This window comes from Spodoptera frugiperda, chromosome 31, assembly GCF_023101765.2.
Source record: "Spodoptera frugiperda isolate SF20-4 chromosome 31, AGI-APGP_CSIRO_Sfru_2.0, whole genome shotgun sequence".
Lineage (NCBI taxonomy): Eukaryota > Metazoa > Arthropoda > Insecta > Lepidoptera > Noctuidae > Spodoptera > Spodoptera frugiperda.
Genome location: NC_064242.1, coordinates 662,805 through 683,685, shown reverse-complemented (window position 1 = coordinate 683,685; position 20,881 = coordinate 662,805). Strand labels below are relative to the sequence as shown.

At 39.9% G+C, this 20,881-nt stretch overlaps 3 protein-coding genes across 15 annotated transcripts in view; 1 reads left to right on the top strand and 2 right to left on the bottom strand.

The window, feature by feature from the left end:
- The window catches only part of LOC118276365 (intermembrane lipid transfer protein VPS13A-like), a 42,508-nt gene extending 32,911 nt beyond the window's left edge, over positions 1–9,597 (bottom strand). The window contains exon 1 of the mRNA XM_050707510.1: positions 9,484–9,597. The gene's annotated coding sequence lies outside the window, so the exon portion shown is untranslated. The remainder of the gene's footprint in view (positions 1–9,483) is intronic.
- A 618-nt stretch (positions 9,598–10,215) lies between these two features.
- Positions 10,216–14,297, bottom strand: LOC118276382 (uncharacterized). Its single transcript, XM_050707238.1, has 5 exons — positions 14,140–14,297; positions 11,694–11,753; positions 11,245–11,319; positions 10,646–10,879; positions 10,216–10,428 (listed from the first exon to the last, which is right to left on the bottom strand). Exons 1-5 carry the CDS (start codon positions 14,176–14,178, stop codon positions 10,276–10,278), a joined length of 561 nt encoding a protein of 186 aa, XP_050563195.1. The 5' UTR covers positions 14,179–14,297; the 3' UTR covers positions 10,216–10,275.
- A 4,943-nt stretch (positions 14,298–19,240) lies between these two features.
- Positions 19,241–20,881, top strand: part of LOC118276369 (liprin-alpha-1) — a 133,521-nt gene continuing 131,880 nt past the window's right edge. For 4 of the 13 annotated variants that reach the window (XM_035594660.2, XM_035594656.2, XM_035594648.2 and 1 more), the window contains exon 1: positions 19,241–19,791. In XM_035594660.2, coding sequence (XP_035450553.1) covers positions 19,543–19,791 — 249 coding nt within the window. In that variant the 5' untranslated portion in view covers positions 19,241–19,542. The remainder of the gene's footprint in view (positions 19,792–20,881) is intronic. The other 9 variants (XM_035594653.2, XM_035594649.2, XM_035594650.2 and 6 more) reach the window with 3 other exon arrangements.

Below are 20,881 nucleotides of genomic sequence, written 5' to 3'. Positions count from 1 at the left end.
AAGGAGATCCCTCTATTGAGCTACTGCTGTTGAGCTCGCGTTCTGTAGAATAAAACTGAATAATATTTTTTTTTCTACCTATTTTTCCAGCATAAAAAGTAGTAATAATTATACCAAGTTTCATCGAAATCGACCCGTTAGTTTTCACGTGATGCCTGAACATACAGACAGATAGAAAATTTTTTTTTTTGTCACTTATTAGGGCTTGGTATCGATCCAGTAACACCCCCTGCTATATTCTTTCAATATTTTCAATGTACAGAATTGAGCCTTCTACAGATTTATTATAATAAATATGAATGAATGAATGAATGAATGAATGAGAGTGTTATAAACGTAAGAGTAGACAAATATAATCAGAAAGCTCCGAACTGCTAAGCTATCGGGTGTTATACTTGTTATTATGAGTCAACCATAAAAGATAGACATTTGTTGTCGTGGATTATTTTTTAAACAATTTTAAGGAGAACATTCTCGTCATACATGATTTCTGTGTAGCTTTAACCATTAAGGCTGCACACGCGACGGAAGCTTCAAAAATGGAGTAAGTTCTCCTATTTTCCCAACATTTCCCTTCACTGCTCTGCTCCTATTGATCGTAGCGTGATGAAAAGTATACTATAACCTGCCCAGGAATATGAAGAACAATTGTGCCAAGTTTCGTTGAAATCTGTCAAGTGGTTTTTGTTTCTATAAAGAACATACAGACAGACAGACAGACAGACAGACAGACAGACAGACAGACAGACAGACAAAAATTTTTCTGATTGCATTTTTGGCGTCAGTATCGATCACTAATCACCCGCTGATAGTTATTTTGAAAATATATTTCATGTACAGAATTGACCTCTCTACAGATTTATTATAAGTATAGATTTCGAAGATCACTTTGAAGATCATATTGTAAAAGGGATTCGCAATTTATTGTTTGTTTGATCGTAAAAGCATGTGAACTTCATCACGGTAAAAGCATCCTTATATTCCTTATTCTTAACTCATTCCATGCACGCCTTGTTAATCACACGGAGATGGGATTCCTCATATAATATAGTCAAAGAATTATGACGTCATTGGAACACAGAGGACAAGGATTTGATACCGTCATTTATAGCAAAGAAGATTAGATTTATAGTGAATCATACATCACAAGACCCGGTACAACATGTTATCATACAAAGAATTTGATTAAATGCGTATTTCTCAACAAATATTTCAACTTTCTGAATGCGTTAATGATGTAAACCTTTTAATTTCCGAATAAAAATAGGTGTTACATAGTAAAGGGCGCATAGTAGGTACAATGGAACATCAATTTTTCATCAGTTACTCTTAAAAACGATTCCCGTGTTAAAGGGATTGAGTCTATTAATGATGCCTTGACTTTCACATTTCAAATAAACTTCGTATAAAATCAGTACAATTTTCATCATTCCTATCTACATGTCCATTATTGGCGCATCCATCAAATCATCGTTTCATAGCTCCATGGCGGGCTGTAATAGTATAATTTCTTTAACCTACTAGTATTGATCCGCCATAAGTGGACTTGTGGATTAGATTATTCCTTCATATAAACGCATATCCAGGGCTAAACTGAACAAATTAAATTTGCCTTGAAGGCCTCCCGGGTCTAGTTTAGATCAATAATAATTAACCTGGTTCTGATTCCCGGGTTGGGATGTTTTATTGAATTTAAAGTTTGGAACTGTAATCTCTTGTGTGAGACGTCAAATAAGTGCCGAGGTCTTCATTATACCATGCACGTGGAATGGCAATAATAATATATGATAATGCTTATCAAATGGGTATTTATTTGGATTTGAATTTACATAACCAATCATGATACCCCATTATGGCCTATCTCCCATGATACCCCCATGGGAGATAGGCAGAGACTATGGAACGCCTATTACTATGATTTTTACATACCCCTCTTTTGCTTCATCAACAGTAATTAGTCTTTCTTATTATGAAGAAGAACGATCAAGAAAGTTCATAGATTACTCTTTTTAATCAGGTTCACAATACAATTGAAGTCTCGAAGATCATTTCATCTTAGGAAAATTCTTATCTCTTATTTCTATCTGTGAAATTCACTGTAGGTACAACAACAAATAAGCAACAGGTTTAAGTAGATCACTTCTGCGTAACACTTCTTAGAACTGTCAGGAGTAAGGACATGATTTTATTAAGAAGTGAACATCAATGGACAAAGTGAAGTAGTTTCCCCGAGCCTCCAAATCTCTGGAATTCATTGGAATGTACTAATCCAATTGTCCAGGAGATGCGTCAAGGCGTCGAGATGTTTTGCTCGAATGGCTAACACATGATCGGATTGTAAGGGTCTAAGGAACATGAACATCAAAAATATCTTCTTAAGTTTCGCCTACGTAGATAGACGCCTGATTGACTGCGTTTTACCGTGTCCTTTAAGGAATTTGGGCGTCTTTTTTGGAGCCATAGATAAGTACTTGGCCACTGAAGTAAATATACAGTTTAAATATAAAGAGGTCCCGAAGTACCGTAGGTAAATTCTTTGTTGAATTTAGTGTTAGAAGGACATTGTAGACAGGTGATTATTACATTAGGTAGGATAATCATCCAATGACTTCTCCCACCTGACTATTACTGACTCAAAATCACCCCGTTCTTTCTCCTACTCTTGGAACCGGACCCGCGGTAACCCGTTAGTTAGTCCGCAGCTCCGGGTCGGGCATAAGCCCTACTGGGTCACCCTAGAAGTCTTCTTAAGTCTAATACAGAGATAGATATGACTTTTGCACGCATTATTTATATCTTCTTACACAAAAAATACAAACTGATAACATACAAGGAACACTTTCATCCAATAAAAATAACATACATAACAGATTATTCTGTAAATATTCCATAAATGTCAAATTCATCTTGTCCACTCGTGTCTCAAGAAGGGCTACCCCAAATGGAATTTTAATACGAGTAATAAAATCCGCAGTGGGTTTTATCGTAATCCGAGCGACCTTGTGGCTTCTATATTGGCCTCTTGGCCTCAGATGCCAGCATGGGTCCTTCGGTACGCGTCATGCATACTTTACTACAGAACTACTTTGTCTTACTTGACTTTATAGGACTATCTTCACTTCCATTGAATTGAGGTCCCATTGACGGATGATAGAGGATTTAGAGGCGGTGGCCTACAATTTGAAAGACGACTGCCTAACACTATTTGAAAAACTATTTTAATCAATGCATCTCTTTTCAAATTATGGCGCATAATATGGCAGAGATTGTAGTCATACTCCTCTTACCACAGTTAATATTGTAAAACAATACTTAATATATTATTTAATTATCAAATTCTTTCAATACATATTTACTCACAATGCACAGTACCTATCTAAGCGGTCATCAGTAACAAAAGTGGAAACTCAAAACTATCTTTGAACCACATCAATCTAAAACGAACCCCATCAAACTAGTCACACAAAAACTACTTACAAAACTGACATTAGAATACGAACATGAGAAAAGATCACATATAATTGAATCCTACTAAAAGATTCAAGGAGCCCTCTTAGAAAGGAGCGGGGAGTCTTACTATTTGTGTAGCTTGCAACTGTTTTCCTCGAGTCTTATGTAAACCAGAGCTGTCCCTGTACCGGCCATAATGGCTGCTCGACATAATGAGGACAAATCTGAATAGGATCCCACAAATGGATATAAGTATGTACAAGTGTAGATCTTTTGCTAGAGAATAGAATAGAATATTCTCTTCTCTATTTTAATTCGGTTTTTGCTTTCTTTATGTTGGCCATTGATGTTATTTTGCTAATACATATAGGATATTTTCGTAAAGACGACTGACAAAATGTAGTATACTAGATTCGATTCTTGGACCAAATATTGTGCTTTTCAATTTCTGCTTTCAGTAAAGAGAATCTTCCTTGAAAGAGTCTTTAAAAAAATTAATCTTATAAAAACCCGACGTGAAACAACGTGTGCGTTGTGTGTGATGTTACCGGAGGCTCAATTACCCCTCTTTCCAATCTTCCCAATCCCCGATTCCCAAACAACCCTTAAATTCCTAACCCCCAAAACGCCGGCAACGGTTTCGGGTGTCAATGGGCGGCGACGTTTGCTTACCATCAGGTAATCCGTCTGCTAGTTTACCGTCTCATAACATGCATATCTAAAAAGCCATATTTTTCTGCAATCTGTGCACAATACATTATTTCTTACAAGTTAATATTTGACCTTTATTTTCTTCAGCAAGGCCAGTGTCAAGTCGCAAAGAAAATCTCGATGGCCATGTTATGCATCATCGCATTTCATACTGGAAGGGTTTTACGTCACACACACGTACACACCTCGTTAAACCGACTTCTAGACGCGACAGCTATGTAAACAAAGAGCAAAGAGCTTTCCTTTAGATTAGGTACATAATACGAACACTAGAAGGAATATCTGATCAAAATATATAACTAAGTATGTATCTAGTTAGTTATTTTGCTAGAAAACTTTCGTCGAATCAAGTACCTAATTACGGATGGACGAGCAAAGTAATAATGAGTTTGTTTTTCTATTTCTATAATGTCAATAGCCTTATAACCTTAAACATCTGGCTGAAATTATGCCTGAAGCCAACTTAGCACCATAACATTCAGAGCTGCGGACTACCTAGCGGGTTTATCGGGGCTCTGGCTCGAAAAGAAGTAGTACGGGGTGGTTTTTTGTCAGTAAGAGTCTGACACTCCCTCTCGTATCGCCCAAAGCGGGAGAAGCCATTGGAAGATTTCCCACTCTTAAAAAAAACACCATAACATGAAAAACGTTGATGCTGAAATCTTTTTTAAAAGGTATTTTCTATAATAAAATGTGAATAATTATATGAATCTTCCCCCTCAAATAAATCAAGACATGATACCTATCAGTAAACAAACATTTATGTAATAAAAACAAAAACATATTAACTAACTATGGCATGTTGTTGTTTTCCTCAAACGAAATGCGACAAAACAAACAAAAGAACTGCAATAAAATTAGATTCATAGCTACATAGATTTTAAGTTTAATATCGCGGACAATCGAAATGTGTTTAAGTGTTATTATTGTTCGAAATAGTTTACATTAAATCTCTATTTGGGCGCAGGGAAGTGGAAACAGATAGGTATCTGATTTAAATTCTGTTCAAATATTGGCTGAGCAATTCTGAACGTGTCTGGTGGGCGTTGAGGGTAGACTCTTACTTTGTTTACTAGTTCCCTAGGTAGGTAGCGGTTTAATTTTAGTTGCCCTAGATTTCAAGAGGCTTTTCTAGGTACGTTATTATTAGCAGCAGTACCTATGTCAAGATCACTCCTTTTCCGAAGAGGCAAAGGTTCGCACATACATACATCTTTTTTTGAGTGGGTAAAATCATCCAATTACTTCTCTCGCCTTGGGTGAGGCGAGGAGTGTCAGACTCTTAGTGGCTAAAAACCAGTTCCTTCTCCTGCTTTTCGAGCCGGAGCCCCGGTAAACCCGCTAGGTAGTCCGCAGCTCCGGACATACATATACCTACGTAAAATAATTATTAAATCGTCATCGAACTCATGTCCATGTTAAGTAGAAATTCAATAATACTTTAGGTGACTTGGGAACCGAACCCCAAGCACAAACTTCCAGGCGTTCCTCTATTTCCGAATGATAGTGATAATGATAGAGATAGCATAGCATACAAAGAAGCTCTACATATTATCTTGCATCCTGAACTCACTGGTTTGTATAAAATGTTGCTACGATTTGGTACCAGTGCCAAGAAACATTTTAATGTCGATGTATTTTATTTATTTTTTGTTTTAGTTGCCAAATTCTATGAAAGCATTCTCTCTCACCAGTGGCGTAGCGTGCCTTGGCGGGGCTCCGTATAAAAATTTGTTTGGGGGCCCATTTTTATTTTTTGATGGGCTTTTTGATGTGGGGAAAATCATTTAATGACTTCTCCCACCCCTTGGATGAGACGAGAGTGAGTGTCAGACTTTTATTGACTAACAGGTACCTACTGAAACTTCCGTGTCCAGTAAGCAAATGTGTCAGGCGCTAAGTGAGCTCTCCAGAGCCACTCAAAGAGGGGACTTACCGCTGCTATAACAGCTAGCCCATGTTTGGGGGCCCCCGTGGCCCTGGGGCTTGGTACGCCTCTGTGTCTCACACAATTTGTTGAGTAAAATCATGTCCATTAGCATTAGCAGCGAGAGTTGGGCGCGTAACGCGGTAACGTCACAATTTCGCTCGACAGATAGAAATTCATTTAGATGCTAATGTCCGCCGCCGGCCATGTACTAATGAAAAATAAAAATAACGACACGCCATTTTGGAATCGGATATTAACAGTGTTTATGCGAAACTCTTATATAAAAAGTCCAATCACAAATGTATTGTAAGGCCTCCTTGAGGAAAGGTTCACGTAAGCGTAAAAGAAAAACCAATAATTGGAAAACTGTGGAAGGACTACAGAGATTGAATATTCTACTTTACATACGAAGCAAAGATCTTCAATCTCAGTAATCCATACCCAGATTAGCCTGAAACCTTAAACATCCCAAGTAAATATACTTAGAACGATGTTTACCCTTCCATTTTGCATTATACCTCTATAGAATACATAAAACTCTTTCAAATTAGTGATAGGAATATTGGATGAGCCCAAAAAGGCATGCGGAGTAAGCCACAATGGATTTACCCCGAAATGACTTCTGATTCAATCAATTTCAGGGTTCGTATACACACAATAGAAAGATTATTTGCAAACATGTAATCTGGTCGTGGGCTCTATAATTAAATATTGCGCAGAAATGTCAGCTTGGGCTTTTATTCAAGTAAGAAATATGGCATGTGTGATGGGAATGGGATGAATTAATTTATTAATGTTTCCATAGTGGGATGACAGTAAGAGACACCAGGAGAAACCTGACAAATGTGATTGAAATAACACGAAAAAGAAAAATATTTGCTTGTACGGTGTTTGTTGTTATATCATTTTGCGTTTTATAGTCGCTCCGAGCATGAGGTAGAATTGCAATTACCGGTTCAGAACGTTTGATACTTATTTTTAGACATAAGCATTAACAGTATGTAAAGTATTGACGTGTAAAAGTGTTATTTTATAACCTATTTGCAAAATAAATATCATTTATCATTTATCAAAGGAACTATTATTACAATAGGAATAAAGCAAAATATATTTACTAACTCACTTGATGTTTATTTAAATAATGCAACAACATCGTGACAGTCGTGGTGACCCAGGAGTTTAAGACGCCTGTTTCTCATGTAAGAGAGTGCGGGTTCGAAAGGTACCAACGGCAAGTACTAATGTGACATTTTCTGAGTTATAAGTATCTTCTAACATTATGTGAAGGAAAACATCGTGAGGAAACCTGGGCTTATAATTTCTAATTATAAATTTGAAATCGCCAATCCGCATTGAGCAAGCATGGTGATTAATGCTCAAACCTTCTCCGTGTGAGAAGAGGCCTTTGGTCAGCAGTGGCCACTTATTAGGCTGTTGTGGTGTGATGATGTGCATTCAACATCGTATAATAAGTAGATATTTACTCGTACTTAAACTGCACCAAATTGTTTGCCAACAGAAGACAGATTGCCCTTAAAACCAATGTTTCTAAAAAGCATTTAAAAGTTTCCTAATCTCGGGATTGCGACTGTTTCCAATCAATGTTCTTAAGCCGCTGGAGCGACAACCTTTAAGTAAGTAATCCGGGATAAGGTCACATCTTATCAAGTCGCCGGCGCTGCCGACATTAATGACTTTTGATGACTTTCTCGCCGAGAACCTAATTTTTATTTTAATGTTTACGGCGCCGTAGCCTTATTGTTGTTTTGGTATTTTTTATCTAGTACTAAGTCAGCCTTTTAGCCACTATTTTGTTTGGTAGTATAGCTTGCGATGGATGCGGCCTATGGATCAACTAAGGAGTTACAAATACGCTGCCGATTCTTAAGAAGAATTTAGTTCTCTCTTTACTTCGAGATTCTATAGATTTGATGTATGTAGGACATAATTAGGTACCTACTTACTCTTTAAAGTTGTTCAAAAGACCGTCATAATTAAAGGTCCCACGTAATATTTAGCTAGTGGTATTTCTTTATCACGAGACAATTACATAGTGCACCATACTTATTTAGAGTGCAATGGAGTAGCTGCGTAATACGCCCTACTCGTATAAAATGTCTTTCGAGATTTATGGATTTGAAACGAACGTGATTAATTAGGTAAATAGATCGTTCAGTTACTGTTTTATGCGCCCTGGGAAATATACTTAAAAATTCGTGTTCATTAGTCTTATAATTGCGACGATACAACTAGTCGAACTATGTTATAAGGTAGCCAATATTTATTGGCTAAACTGCAAAAAAGACATGATATGGATGAGATTTATAGCTCGGAACTGTGCTAGATATAAAGATAGTTAGTAATTCAACATAACACAGATGAGTCAAGGAGATCCTCGTAAGCGAGCAGCTATGCAAATGCAAGTGATATGCAACCGTCACCGACGCCATGTTGTCGATATTACACGATTCCGGATTAAATGAAATATCTTTTTCAGCTTTAGCTGTATATTTTGGAAATACAGCTACGTATATTCAAATAATAGTTATGAGGGGCTGACAAATATGCTGTTGACGGTAATAGGTAGATCTAATTAATGTTTACACTAAATATCTCTTCTATCTACAGTATCCACGACTTAATTAATTAAATGTTAACAACATACTCGTAAGTAATAAATATTCTTTAAAGTTTTTAGTTCTGACTTTAAAATAGATGTCTATAGGTGATGTTCTTAAATAAGAATCGATCTAGAACTATCTTAAGAGAGCGAATTAAAATCTCCTTCCAAAACCTTGCCTCTAAACGACTTTTAAAACACATTTCGTAATTGAAAACTACTTTCCAACTGTAATTAAAGAACCGTCTTATAAAACCATTCCGTGATATTTTTCTAGAAAATGAGCAACGGGCCGAAGCCGGGCGCTGAGTAAAAATGTCTATGAGCCCATAACTCGTAGACATTTCTCATCGAAATGTTAGTTAATGGACATCTTTATTGATCAATGAAGTACTCCACGGTAATCAATGGCCATCAAACGGGATGCCGTTAAGATTAAAGGTCATGAGACAGGCGCAATATCAGTCGAACACAGGTACCAGCAATTGTTATCACACAAACCATCGGGCTATAAATAGAACGAACGCTGTCATATCCACCGACTACGTCTCAAGTATTATAATCGATCGATCACACAACACCATTATTCAATTTCAAACCAATTACAATTACAACAGATGAAAGAAGATTCATCAGAAATGAAGACCTTGGAAATTATAAAAAAATATAATCATCATCCCAAAACTGGAAATTATAAACATTTTCTGTTAAAATGAAACGAAAATTGGAACAGAAAAATTCTTCAAGGAAATGTATCGAGTTTTCCACTTACCTTATATTACATGGTTCCCTAAAATGCACTTGGATTTTCCCGTAATTAAGGATGCAATGACGTCAAACAGTACGCGGCACTGGGGAGGCACAGACTGATTTTGACAGGTGTCAGAGAGGGCGCACCGCGGGACGCATGCGCGGGAAGCCAGTGGAAAATTATCGGGGAGGGCGCGAAACCGTGGGTGGGAGGGAGGCGCTCGATAAACTAAAGGATATGACGTGGCGCAGGAAATTAAAGCCTCAATTGAAACTGGATTTTTGCTTTATTTGCTGAACCTTATGATTGTGTTATTGCAGGGGATTTGCGGGTGCTAATGCACTTTTATGTACCTAACTACTGGAGAATAGCGAGAGATAATTATCTTATAGCAAGCCTTTGTATTGGTCTATCTAGAAGTCATTGTGGGAGGCCTACGTTCAGCAGTGGACGTCTTGGGGCTGATATGATGATGATGAGGCATTTATAAACAAAGTTCATCTACGTATGTTTCTGTTATAAGTGATCTATTGCTATTTCCTTTTCGAGGGGTCGCAAGAGCGACTTTTGAGGGAGAAATCTTGGGTTCGATTCCAGAGTCCGGAGTCTAAAGTATGAATACCTGTATATCCAAGTCATCCTATCAAACGTTACTTATAAATAGATCTGCTGGAAACTGCAAAAGTACGTAGATCTCTTCCTTTCATAAAAAGGGATTTTATTTTGATAACTGTCTCAAATAAAACAACAACATGGGGGTTTACAGTATAATTTGAAGTTTAAACATACTTAATGATGGAACAAATGCTTAGCTTAGACTGTACGTGGTTGTGAGTAGCAGGCGTTGCAGGAGCCGAATGGGATCTGAGGTGAGTAGCAGTCAGATGGGCAGACCGGGCAGGCAGCGGCGAACGCCTTGGGGTAATCACAGTCTGTCGCGTTCGACCACACGGATGGGCTGGCGTGCTGCAAGATATAAGATACATTGGTTAATTTAGATGTGAGTCCATATACTATAACACACAACTGTAAGATACCAGTATTTTATTCTCCCGAGAGTTAGGTACACGTACCTGAGATATTTATAAACGGGCGATAAGTCACAAAAATATCATAAAAGTTTTTCACTTTTTTCTGTCATAACAAAAGCAATAAAAGAGGAGATATTCCAGAGATACTTTACCTTGATAAAACTAGCCAGGACACACTGCATGACGTCGTAAGCGGGGCAGTTGAGGAAGACTCCCTGGGCCCGAAGTTCAGGGACCAGGCAGAAAGACTTGACATGCTGGACAGCCTGGGCCCAGTCAGGGTGCTCCGTCTCGTACTGCTCGAAGTAGGCCCTCACCTTCGCCTTGTCTATTGCTCCTTTTTTCGACCATTTCAATTCACGGAAGATGCAGGTCATTCTTTCACACTGGAAGAAGATATTATATTGTAGAAATTAGAGGCGTTACAAATGCTTTGCGGGATTGGAGGAATTGGGTTTCGGAGATTGGGGAGATGGGGGGTATTGGGTCCCAACTAACTTCACTCTCACGTCGCTATTTTTGTGAGGCCGTGGTATCAATCCGAACCGATCCATTCGTGCCGTAGCATGACATGGCAAGTGTGGGAACACTTGATTAAGACAAGTAGAGAGGGCTCCTAACTGTTCAGCAGTGGACTGTGACCAGGTAAATAAAATAAGGAACAACCCCCATTTTTATTAGAAGTTCAATAATTTTTCTTCAATGTAATTGCAGTAGTTTCAGTCGATCGATGCAACATTGCAGAACTCACCTCTGTGACTTGACTGCCACATTTGGCGGCCACTTCAGGAGTCACCACCCGAGGATTGTTCAGGCATCTGAACATCTGAAAATTAATACAATCCAATGTATTTTCGCAGGACTAAATATTTTTTCTGAAACTATTTTGATGAAATAGTAGATAGACTTGGGTAGATAAGTATTTTTTTTAATATAAAACATTGCCCAGTACTACGATTTTCTCCTGTGTCGTGGCTGCATTTAAAAACATACATGACACCCAGACCCGATACAACTATTTGTGGATCACACAAAGAATTGCTACGTGTGGGAATCGAACCCGGTACACGTTGCGCAGCAGCCAGTTTCCCAGACATCGCAACAACCATGCAGTCAATTGTTTCTACATAATATGTAGGGTGTGCCTACCTAAGTGAATATTTTGTGGAATTTATTTTGATTTATAGATATTACACTTACGTTGTCTGGTGTAGCACCACAGTAAGTTCCAGGGTTGGTATTTGGGGCCCCATGGCATGCCTGAAATCAAATCAAAGGGTTTAAAAACTTTGGGTTTTACACTGTTATATGAGAACAATAAATCTTTTATTAAGTGCATCGATTAGAAGAATTAAAGAAAAAAGATGGCCGCTGCTCGTCAAGGATATCAATGTCGTAAAGTAAAACTTTTTTGTTGCGATCGCCTTTCCAAAGATCGTGTTACCAAATCACTATCCGATTAACAATATTTTCCGGAGCTGCAGATTACCTAGCGGGTTACCGGGGCTCCGACTCCAATAGTAGGAGTAGAAATGGGGTAGTTTTAGTCAGTAAGAGTCTGACAGTAACACTCCCCCTCGCCTCACTCAAAGCAGGAGAAGCATTTGGATGAGTAACCCATTTAAAAAAAAATCCGTTCCTTTTTGACAAAACTATTTGTCAATTTATTTAAGTAATTTAAAAACAAAACCTGAACGTATAGAATTAGATTACAATTAAGTCTTTGACTGCCAATAGAAAATTGTTGAAGGCAAATCCTCTGCTAACGTCGGTCACTAGTGACCACTACGGCGTTCAATGTGTTAAACAAAATTAACATTAAACATTATAGCGAGTAATCACAAGATGTTTCTTTGCAGAACGCAACACCTAATACTAATTCGTAAAGTATATTAGCAATTAGAAGATGCGTAGGTATCACTTAACGCCATTAAAACAGCACATCACGTAGATAGGTAAGGATCTAATCTCGGAATGTGATATCTAGTCAGTAGTCACGAATATAAATAAACCATAGGTGAGTTGATGAATTATCTTACAAGATGACACATCGGCCCCTAAAACAAACCACTGACCAGAAAATGTAATTAAAAGTTTCCTGATTATAATTATATGTTTTATTATTCAGAATTAGTATTTCGCTCCCAACATCGTTTGATCAGCAACTTTCCTCATGAATCGCTCTATCCTCTAGTGGTTTTTGTAGTTCTGTTTTGGCTTCTAAGCTGCTTATAATACTTAATTTAACGAAATTAGGTAACGGCGTAATAAAAACTCTATGTCTTTAGTTACCTATACTAATTCATTCTTTTATATTTTCCTAAAGTTGGAGAGATACAACTTGGTTCTCAAGAGCTTACAAACACGTTTTGGTAAAGACAAAAGGAAAAGTTATTGATTGACAGTGATGAGACACGATCTATCAAAAGATTGTCCCAGTTTAATGGAAGACGTTCGTAAACTGATAGGATAATGATGATGGAACATTACCTCTACGCTGTGGCTGAATAACTGAAATGGACTAATCATATAGGCATGTACGTACAGTGGAGGACAGATACGGCTGATCATTTTATAATAAACCCAGCAAGCCATACCCCATAAATGTCTCGTCGAATCGAAAAGCGGTAACGTCGCAGCTTAGTGACGCAACACATGCCTTAATGGTGCGTTTGATTTTGTTAAGCTACCTGCGCCGGCGGCGGTACCGCCCTTACTTCATTCATCTACAGGGGTGGGGCTAGAGAGCGGATCTTATCAAATGCAAGCAAACTTTAACTTAGTGCTGGTCAGGCGCATGTGACCACCATTGTACCCAAGTAAGGTATTTAAGAAGGGTACTTGATTAAAGTTTGGTTTAAATAATGTGTAACTGATAAATTACTTAACTTATCCCTGAAGTTAGATACGTGTTTACAAAACATGCCGTTAAGTAATAACAATTATGATAACTCCGGACAATAACCTCGCTATCAATGGCCACATACCTAATAGCTTTGGAACCAAGTAGCAATTGATCTGTCTATCTATTGTACTGTAACTTATACATAAACTTCAAATTTATCTAAATTTAGGTACCTATCTATAGCTTCAAAGATGCAATCTGAATAAATTAAAACTCAAGGTGAGGAAGTAACCATGTAGTAGGTAGTAATAATATAACTAGACTTTAAATGGAAAATAAGTCTAAATGTTACCTAGGTAAAATTACGTTATTATTTTATTAGGTAGGCTAATTAGCACTTTAATTTTATGTCATTAACTTAGTCGATAAATAACGTGCATGCTGTGATTTCGTTTAGTTCTAATTGAAAGAGTGTTCTTACTTAATCTAAAATATTGTACGATTGCCATATCATGTGTTGTGCACGTCTTTTGTTGGAGAGTCCTATGTCATTAAATAAATAAATAGTTGAGTACCTAATAACAGTCTGTCTCACTAATTGTCGTACTTAGACTAATTTAATGGTTGCCTAACCCAGTCGTTAGCCATTGTTTTCGGAACAAAATAAGTAATCATTAAATGTGTTTAAGTACCGTAGTAAATCACTAGCTAAAGCTTTGGAAATCGTTATTAGTATCTACGTATGTAAGTTTATATTAATAATTCGATCTAATTTGAAATACTTTGAGATAGTAAACTTACCACGAAACCCAAAGCAAGGAAGACACAGAGCTTAAACATGTTTGAGATCACACGTCCTCGGCGGCAGTATTAAGACTGGAGAGAACAAAACAAGCTAGTAATACTAATCAGTGGCCACTGGTAACTCTTAAGGTCAGCCGGCTAAGGTCATGAACACATCATATCATACGTTTAATAACAACTCGTTTTTGGACCTCACATTAGCTACGTACCTATATTTTGAATGGATGTATTCGTGCAAACTGCGAAACTAGGAAATAATTCTCTTGTGAAATAGCTGATGATTTTTTTTTATATATTTAATGGTACGACGTTTGGCCACTGTCTCGCTTGGTGGTAAACGATGATGCGGCTTACGATGGAGCACGGCTGCCAATTAGGAACCTATTTACTCGGACTCGAGCGTTGAAGACATCCAGCTTATACCCGTCAGGAAACAGATTGGCGAAGTTGGGATACGATGAAGCGGTGGCGCATCGCTGATTGTCTCACGGTTCGATAATGGAAAGGACTAGGGGGAATCAAGTTGTGCAATTTAGGTAATACTTAACTGTTACTCATACTTTAAAAGTAGCCTATATCTCTCCTACTTCCTAACCAGCTGCACAAGAATCAAACCTAATTTCTCCATTGCGGCCTAAAGAAAGGCAACAAACATAGATAGAAGTAGGAAGGTACGTGGTGCGTGTTCGATTCCCTCACGGCAACCAGACAACTCGAGTTCTAGGTGTATGTGTATGCTTGTAAACGCACCCGAACTATACAAATCCAGACAAAATCCTTATGAATTTACCATATTATTAAGGATTGGTTACCATATTTTCACCTGTGACTAAATAAACTGTAGGTGTAACCTATTTATGATATTCTTTAGTCCAGGAAGAGAAAGACATATCTCAACTCTATTGACATATTTTTATTAAATAGATTTCTATTCAAAACTATTCCCGTTGTTAGTTCAGTAAGCACACGCGAAATTGCCGAGCAGGAGTCTCTCATTTTATTTTTTTTTTCGTGCGAGTTGGTGGGATATCTACCATGAAGCGGTGACGCCTCGCCGATTGTCTTGTGGTTCGATGATGAAAAGGACTAGGGGGAATCAAGTTGTGCAATTCCCCCGCACACTCTCCGAAATGTATCCGGTAAAAAACGGAAAGGCTTGCGACCTTGCGCCTGTGTTCAAGGCTTTGAAGCCGGGCCTCCACAAGCGCATCATCGTTGATGAGCTTCTTGGCACGCCTTTCAATGTGTTCGAGCGCATCTAGCTGGCATTTAGCCGAGCCGTCCCAAAGGTGAGAACAGTACTCCATACATGACCGAACCTGCGCTTGGTACAGGCTCAGCAGTTGTTTCGGTGTGAAGTACCGTCTCACCTTCGAGAGGATACCCAACTTCCTACCAGCCAGATGCGCCTTCGACTCTATATAAGAGCCGAAGTTTAGCGTTGGCGATAGAGTTACGCCAAGAAGCTCTAGATGATCCGATATTGGAACGGATACATTTCGGAAAGTAGGAGCCAGCGGAAATTGACTCCGTTTGGCAGAGAATAGACACGCCTGGGTTTTGGTAGCGTTGAACTTGACCAAGTTGGCGTCACCCCAATCGGAGACCGCCTTCAAGGACGAGTTCAACCGTTCGACCATGGATTCTCTTAGAGACTGGATCTGTGTTCCGCTAGTCCGCGCATCGGACACATACCTTTCAACAACTGTGCTGTCATCTGCATACCCAAAGATACCGGGCTTAAGCAGGTCGTTGATGTGCAGCAAAAAGAGCGTTGCTGAAAGTACTGACCCCTGAGGGACTCCGGCGTTGATACCAAATTGGTCAGACGAGCAGCCATCGATGACTACTCGAATTGACCGATCCCTCAGGAAGTCTGCAATCCATCTGCACAGATCAGCGGGAAGTCCATATGCAGGAAGCTTGCCGATAAGGCTGTCGTGCCAAACCCTGTCAAAGGCCTTCGATATATCGAGAGAGACCGCTATTGCCTCCCCGTGCTTCTCGATGGCCTCGCTCCAAATGTGGGTGGCATACGCAAGAAGGTCCCCAGTGGATCGGTTGCGGCGAAACCCATACTGCTGATCGCTGAGGAGGTCGTTACCTTCAAGGTATGCCAGGAGCCTGTTGTTGAGTACACGTTCCATACTCTTACAGAGTATGGACGTGACCGAGATTGGTCGGTAATTGTTAGGGTCGGCACGACTACCTTTTTTGGGCACAGGCTGCACGTTGGCCAGCTTCCATGCAACCGGCACTTGACCAGTCTCCAAGGAAAGTCGAAACAGGCGTGTCAGGATTGGAGACAACTCAGGCGCACAGGTTTTTAAAACCACGGCCGGGATTCCGTCGGGGCCACTGGCCTTGTTCACGTCGAGATTACGCAACGTCTTATACACCTCCTTCTGTCGGATGCGAATTTTCGACATTTTCGTCTCGCATACGTTATTTAGAGAAGGAGGTATAGCGCCACCAGTATCAAGACGTGAAGATTCCGCAAATAGAGAAGCAAACAGGTTTGCCTTCTCTACCGCGGTGTGTGCCAGCGTCCCGTTAGGCCCCAGGAGAGGTGGGAGTGAAGGGCGGCAGAAGTTCGATTCAACCGCCTTGGCCAGGGACCAGAATGCTTTACTACCCGCTGGGTAAGAAGCCAGTTTGTTCCCTATTCGGCCAATGTGGTTGAACCGGGCCATCCGTAATGCCTTTTTGCATGACTTGGCAGCCCTGTTATAGGCTCTCTTCCTCTGAAGAGTGTCGTCAGCCTTACGACGCCTGGCATCCGCCCATGCCAAGTATGCCGCATGCTTTCGCGCTTCAGCACGTCTGCAGTCGGCATCGAACCATGGACGAGTCCCACCGAAAGATGTCGCGTCAGAGAATGGAATGTAGTATTCCATGCCCTGACGCAACACCCCTGTTATGGCATCCGCACAAGCTGACGGGTCTTCAGTAGAGAAGCAGACAGGCCGCCAAGGATAGGATGCAAAAAAGGATCGCATCCCATCCCAATCTGCTGACTTGTACCGCCACATCCGCCGAGATCCTCTGGGACAAGGATCCGGTGGGGAGTACGTGGATACGGATTTCACCAGACAGTGGTCAGAGCTACCCAAGGGTGAAGATACTGACACCGAGTAGCTGTCTGGATCAGTTGTCAGCAGAAGGTCTAGGCAGTTGGCAGTGTGCGAGTCGACATCGGGCACCCTTGTGGCCTCCTGGACCAGCTGGGTCAGGCCAAGCGTTAGCGCAAGCTTACGCATTTCCCTCCCAGCATGGTCAGTGCACTGGTATGGGAACAGCCACTCCTGGTGATGAGCGTTAAAGTCCCCCAGTAACACCAACTGGGCCGAAGGGTACCTCTGCCGAGCCGCATCCGCCGTCTCCACAAGGTGTTGAGCTAATCTGGTCGTCTCCAAATCTCCGCTGTGCGACCGGTAGACACAGGCATAGAGGATTTTCTCTATGCCTGTGTCCACCAGTATCCACAAGGTTGAAAAACTGGGGTCCTCAAAGTTTCGGAGACGCCGGTAACAGACGCCGTCTTGGACGTATAGGCATACGCCTGCACGGGGAACGAAGTTGTGCTCCAGAGAAAAGCCTGGGTAGTTCAGGTATGATACGTCCGACGGACATCTGATCTGGGTCTCCGAGAGAAACAAGAGCGTTGGGTTCTCGGTCTCCAGATGGTGATGGACCGCAATGAGATTTGAGTGCAAGCCTCGGATGTTGGAGAGGTGCACTTTGAGGGAGAGGAGTGCAGCCGCTGTTGAACCCTTTTCTTAGCTCTCGTTTTCATAGTCGTAAATAAGTTGCTGAGAGGATGGCAGTGAAATGTTCCTCCTCACAGGCGACCCCAGACGCGCACTGCAGTTAGCCACATCAATGGGAGGCCAGCCTGGAGACTGCGGGGACGCCCGAGCCCCCCCACGTAAATCCATCGGGCCCTCTCTTCCGGTCGCCAACCGGCACGATGGCGTATACGTGGGATTTTTCGCTAGATGGCGGGGCAGCCTTTCACGTGTGGCTAGCACGCTAATTGGGCCCCCAACTATCTGCGGTCGGCCAGCGGTGCACCGTGCCTCGGATCCCGCTACCCTCCGCGACTGGCCACCCGATGCAGCCACACCAGCGCGCGCCAGATCGGTCTACCCATAGTGGAACAAACATTTCGACCCATCCTCTCGTACGGCGTCACCGAGCATCGTGGCGGAACACGGCTAGGCCGCTTGGCGACACGGTTTTGCTCGGTGGGTGGTTATAATGCCGTCGGCCGAAACCTACCACCTGAGTGTCACCTGTTTAGCACCACCCAGAGGCCACGTGTAGGGGTTCAGTTTTTTAAGGGTGCTCTCCTACGGACGAGGGTGACTCAGCCTCCATTAAAAGTTCTAATCAAACTATTATGTTGATTTTGTAAAGCAGTTACTTGTAAATAATTATTCCAACAATTCTATGTACTTTATATTTCAATTTTCTTGTTCTTATTTATTTGTATAACATCGTACTAAATCATTAAAATATTTTATAAATCTTTATTTCTTTTTGTTTTACTTTAACAAAAATGTATGGTTGAGAAAATAGAATTAATTGAGGCCATACAATTAAAGTTTGATTTAAGATTTTAATTTAATTTGTATGTAGCTTGCTTTGTAAAATTCATTCATGCCGTATTGTAACGACCTCTGTCGACACTACGAGGAAATGGTATCAAAGATTAAAATATGCGTGTAGGTCCAAAACTTTCTTATTTGCAAAACATACTGAACTTAACTTTTATGTGAGTAATAAATTAAACAAGCTTAGTTATAAAGATTTATCGCTTCTATTTCAACGTCCTAATAACATGATTCAGCATTAAGGTTTTACATTAAAGTGTTTTATTTTATCGAATTTAATTTAGTTTTATATTATGCGATAGATAAAATTGACAAGTCCTGTACATTTCAACTAGTGATTTTTAAATATGAAATAATTAATATCACTATTGCATGATTTTTGCTAAGTAACAAGCGTAAATAGAGCGATTAAGTTTTTTTTACTCAGAGTCTCAAATCATATGAGTGTCGCTTCTGTAGATTAAGTATTATCTCTAGTGATATTCTTTGTTCTGATTGACGTTCCATTCCAAGATGGCAGACATGCCGCTTGAGCCATGATAGTATGGAATCGTAGGATTACGATTTTTAGGTGTGTCTTTCTAAATATCGAACTAGAATGTCTCCCGAATTCTTGACTAATGTCTTATACGAATGTTCTGACGATGTGAAACAACTTGCTCGCGTTAAGTGCGCTAGTTTTAGGTAACGTTTGTGCCGGGACATATGTAATAAAACGGTGATCGAAATTGTGTTTTTCGGTGTGTCGTGTACGATAAGTATTCTGGTTTGATGTTAAATTAAAATGTGGAATATGATGTGCGACGTGATGCCCACTATATCGGAGGACAGTATCAGTCAAAGGAGTTCGCAGTTATCCGGTGAGGATGCGAATTTCGAGCAGTTGATGGTGTCTATGCTCGATGAGCGAGATAAGCTGGTGGAAAGCCTGCGGGAGACGCAGGAGCGACTGGGAGACTCGGAGCTGCGGCTCAAGGAGGTGGAGAAGGAACGAGACTCGCTGCACAGACAGATCGCCGCCAATTTGCCTCAGGTCAGTGACTTGAATGCTAATGCCTGGCTGCTTATGTAAAAGCGGATATTATTTATATTGCGACTAGTGCTAGTTACTGTTACGGTAATACAGACAGGTTGGGGTTGCGTCCAAGTTCATGTCCAAGGCATTTTCTATTCTTTTTAACTCACCTGTTCTTGTGTATGAGTATCAAGAGTCAAATTGGAACTCTTGTGACTTAATGTCTGAATGTTAGTGAATTAATCTTGGAGTAATCAATGAATAGTAGCTGAACAATAGTGGCAGTCTATTGTATAACTAGATTGCAGCAGACAGTAGTGACTGCACCAGACAATAACCCTATTGATGTGCTATTGTCAACTTTATTGCTCCATAGCTAATTAGGACGGCTGATTGGAAGATTATATCACTGTAGTCAGTAATTGTATTGTGTTTGGACATCTGTAGGCTGTTACTGCATTAATCAACTACATAATTATTCAGTCAGTTATTACTTTCAAGTAGTTTCTGTCACAAGAAATGCTTTGTAGTGATAAATTGAGTTATAATTTACCAACTCAATTAAGGAACTTGAATAATAGTAGTATAGTAACATACAAATTGATTTCTATAAACATAAGCATCAGAAACAATAATTTTCTCACTCATTGCTACCATTAAAGATTTAAATGAGTATAGATGAATGCAATTTGATTCTTAATAACTTCATTCAAGTTGTTAGTTATATGTTCATTATCTTAAATATTATTATGTGCTCTGGCATTGTAACAATGAATATTGTTACTGCTTAGACCGTGTCAAGGAGAGTAGCAGACGTAATGCTCAGCCAACGGAACTGAATTAAATAAATGTGCATTCTGTTACCGAGATGAACAATTATATTTGTTGTGACCTCCTTTTCTAGCTGTTTTTCAGATATTTAACTAGGTAGAATATTGTTCCGTCTTTAATTTGTGAAGCAATCTAATCAATGACATTGATTTTGTTTATGATTTTTTTGTAGATTTCTCAAATAGTTACTTAATTATTGTGTCTTTTAATATTTGTCCACTTGTCCTCAAAGATGTTTTCTGTTATTATTCCTTTTATAACTATCAATTTCCCACAA

Excerpts from the sequence above, each read along its gene's own strand:
- LOC118276382 (XM_050707238.1), bottom strand. The coding sequence starts at position 14,178 with ATGTTTAAGCTCTGTGTCTTCCTTGCTTTGGGTTTCGTG. Across the intron at positions 10,880-11,244 it reads GTGGCAGTCAAGTCACAGAG|TGTGAAAGAATGACCTGCAT; the intron begins GTGAGTTCTGCA and ends ATCTTCTTCCAG. Across the intron at positions 10,429-10,645 it reads TCCTGGCTAGTTTTATCAAG|CACGCCAGCCCATCCGTGTG; the intron begins GTAAAGTATCTC and ends TATATCTTGCAG.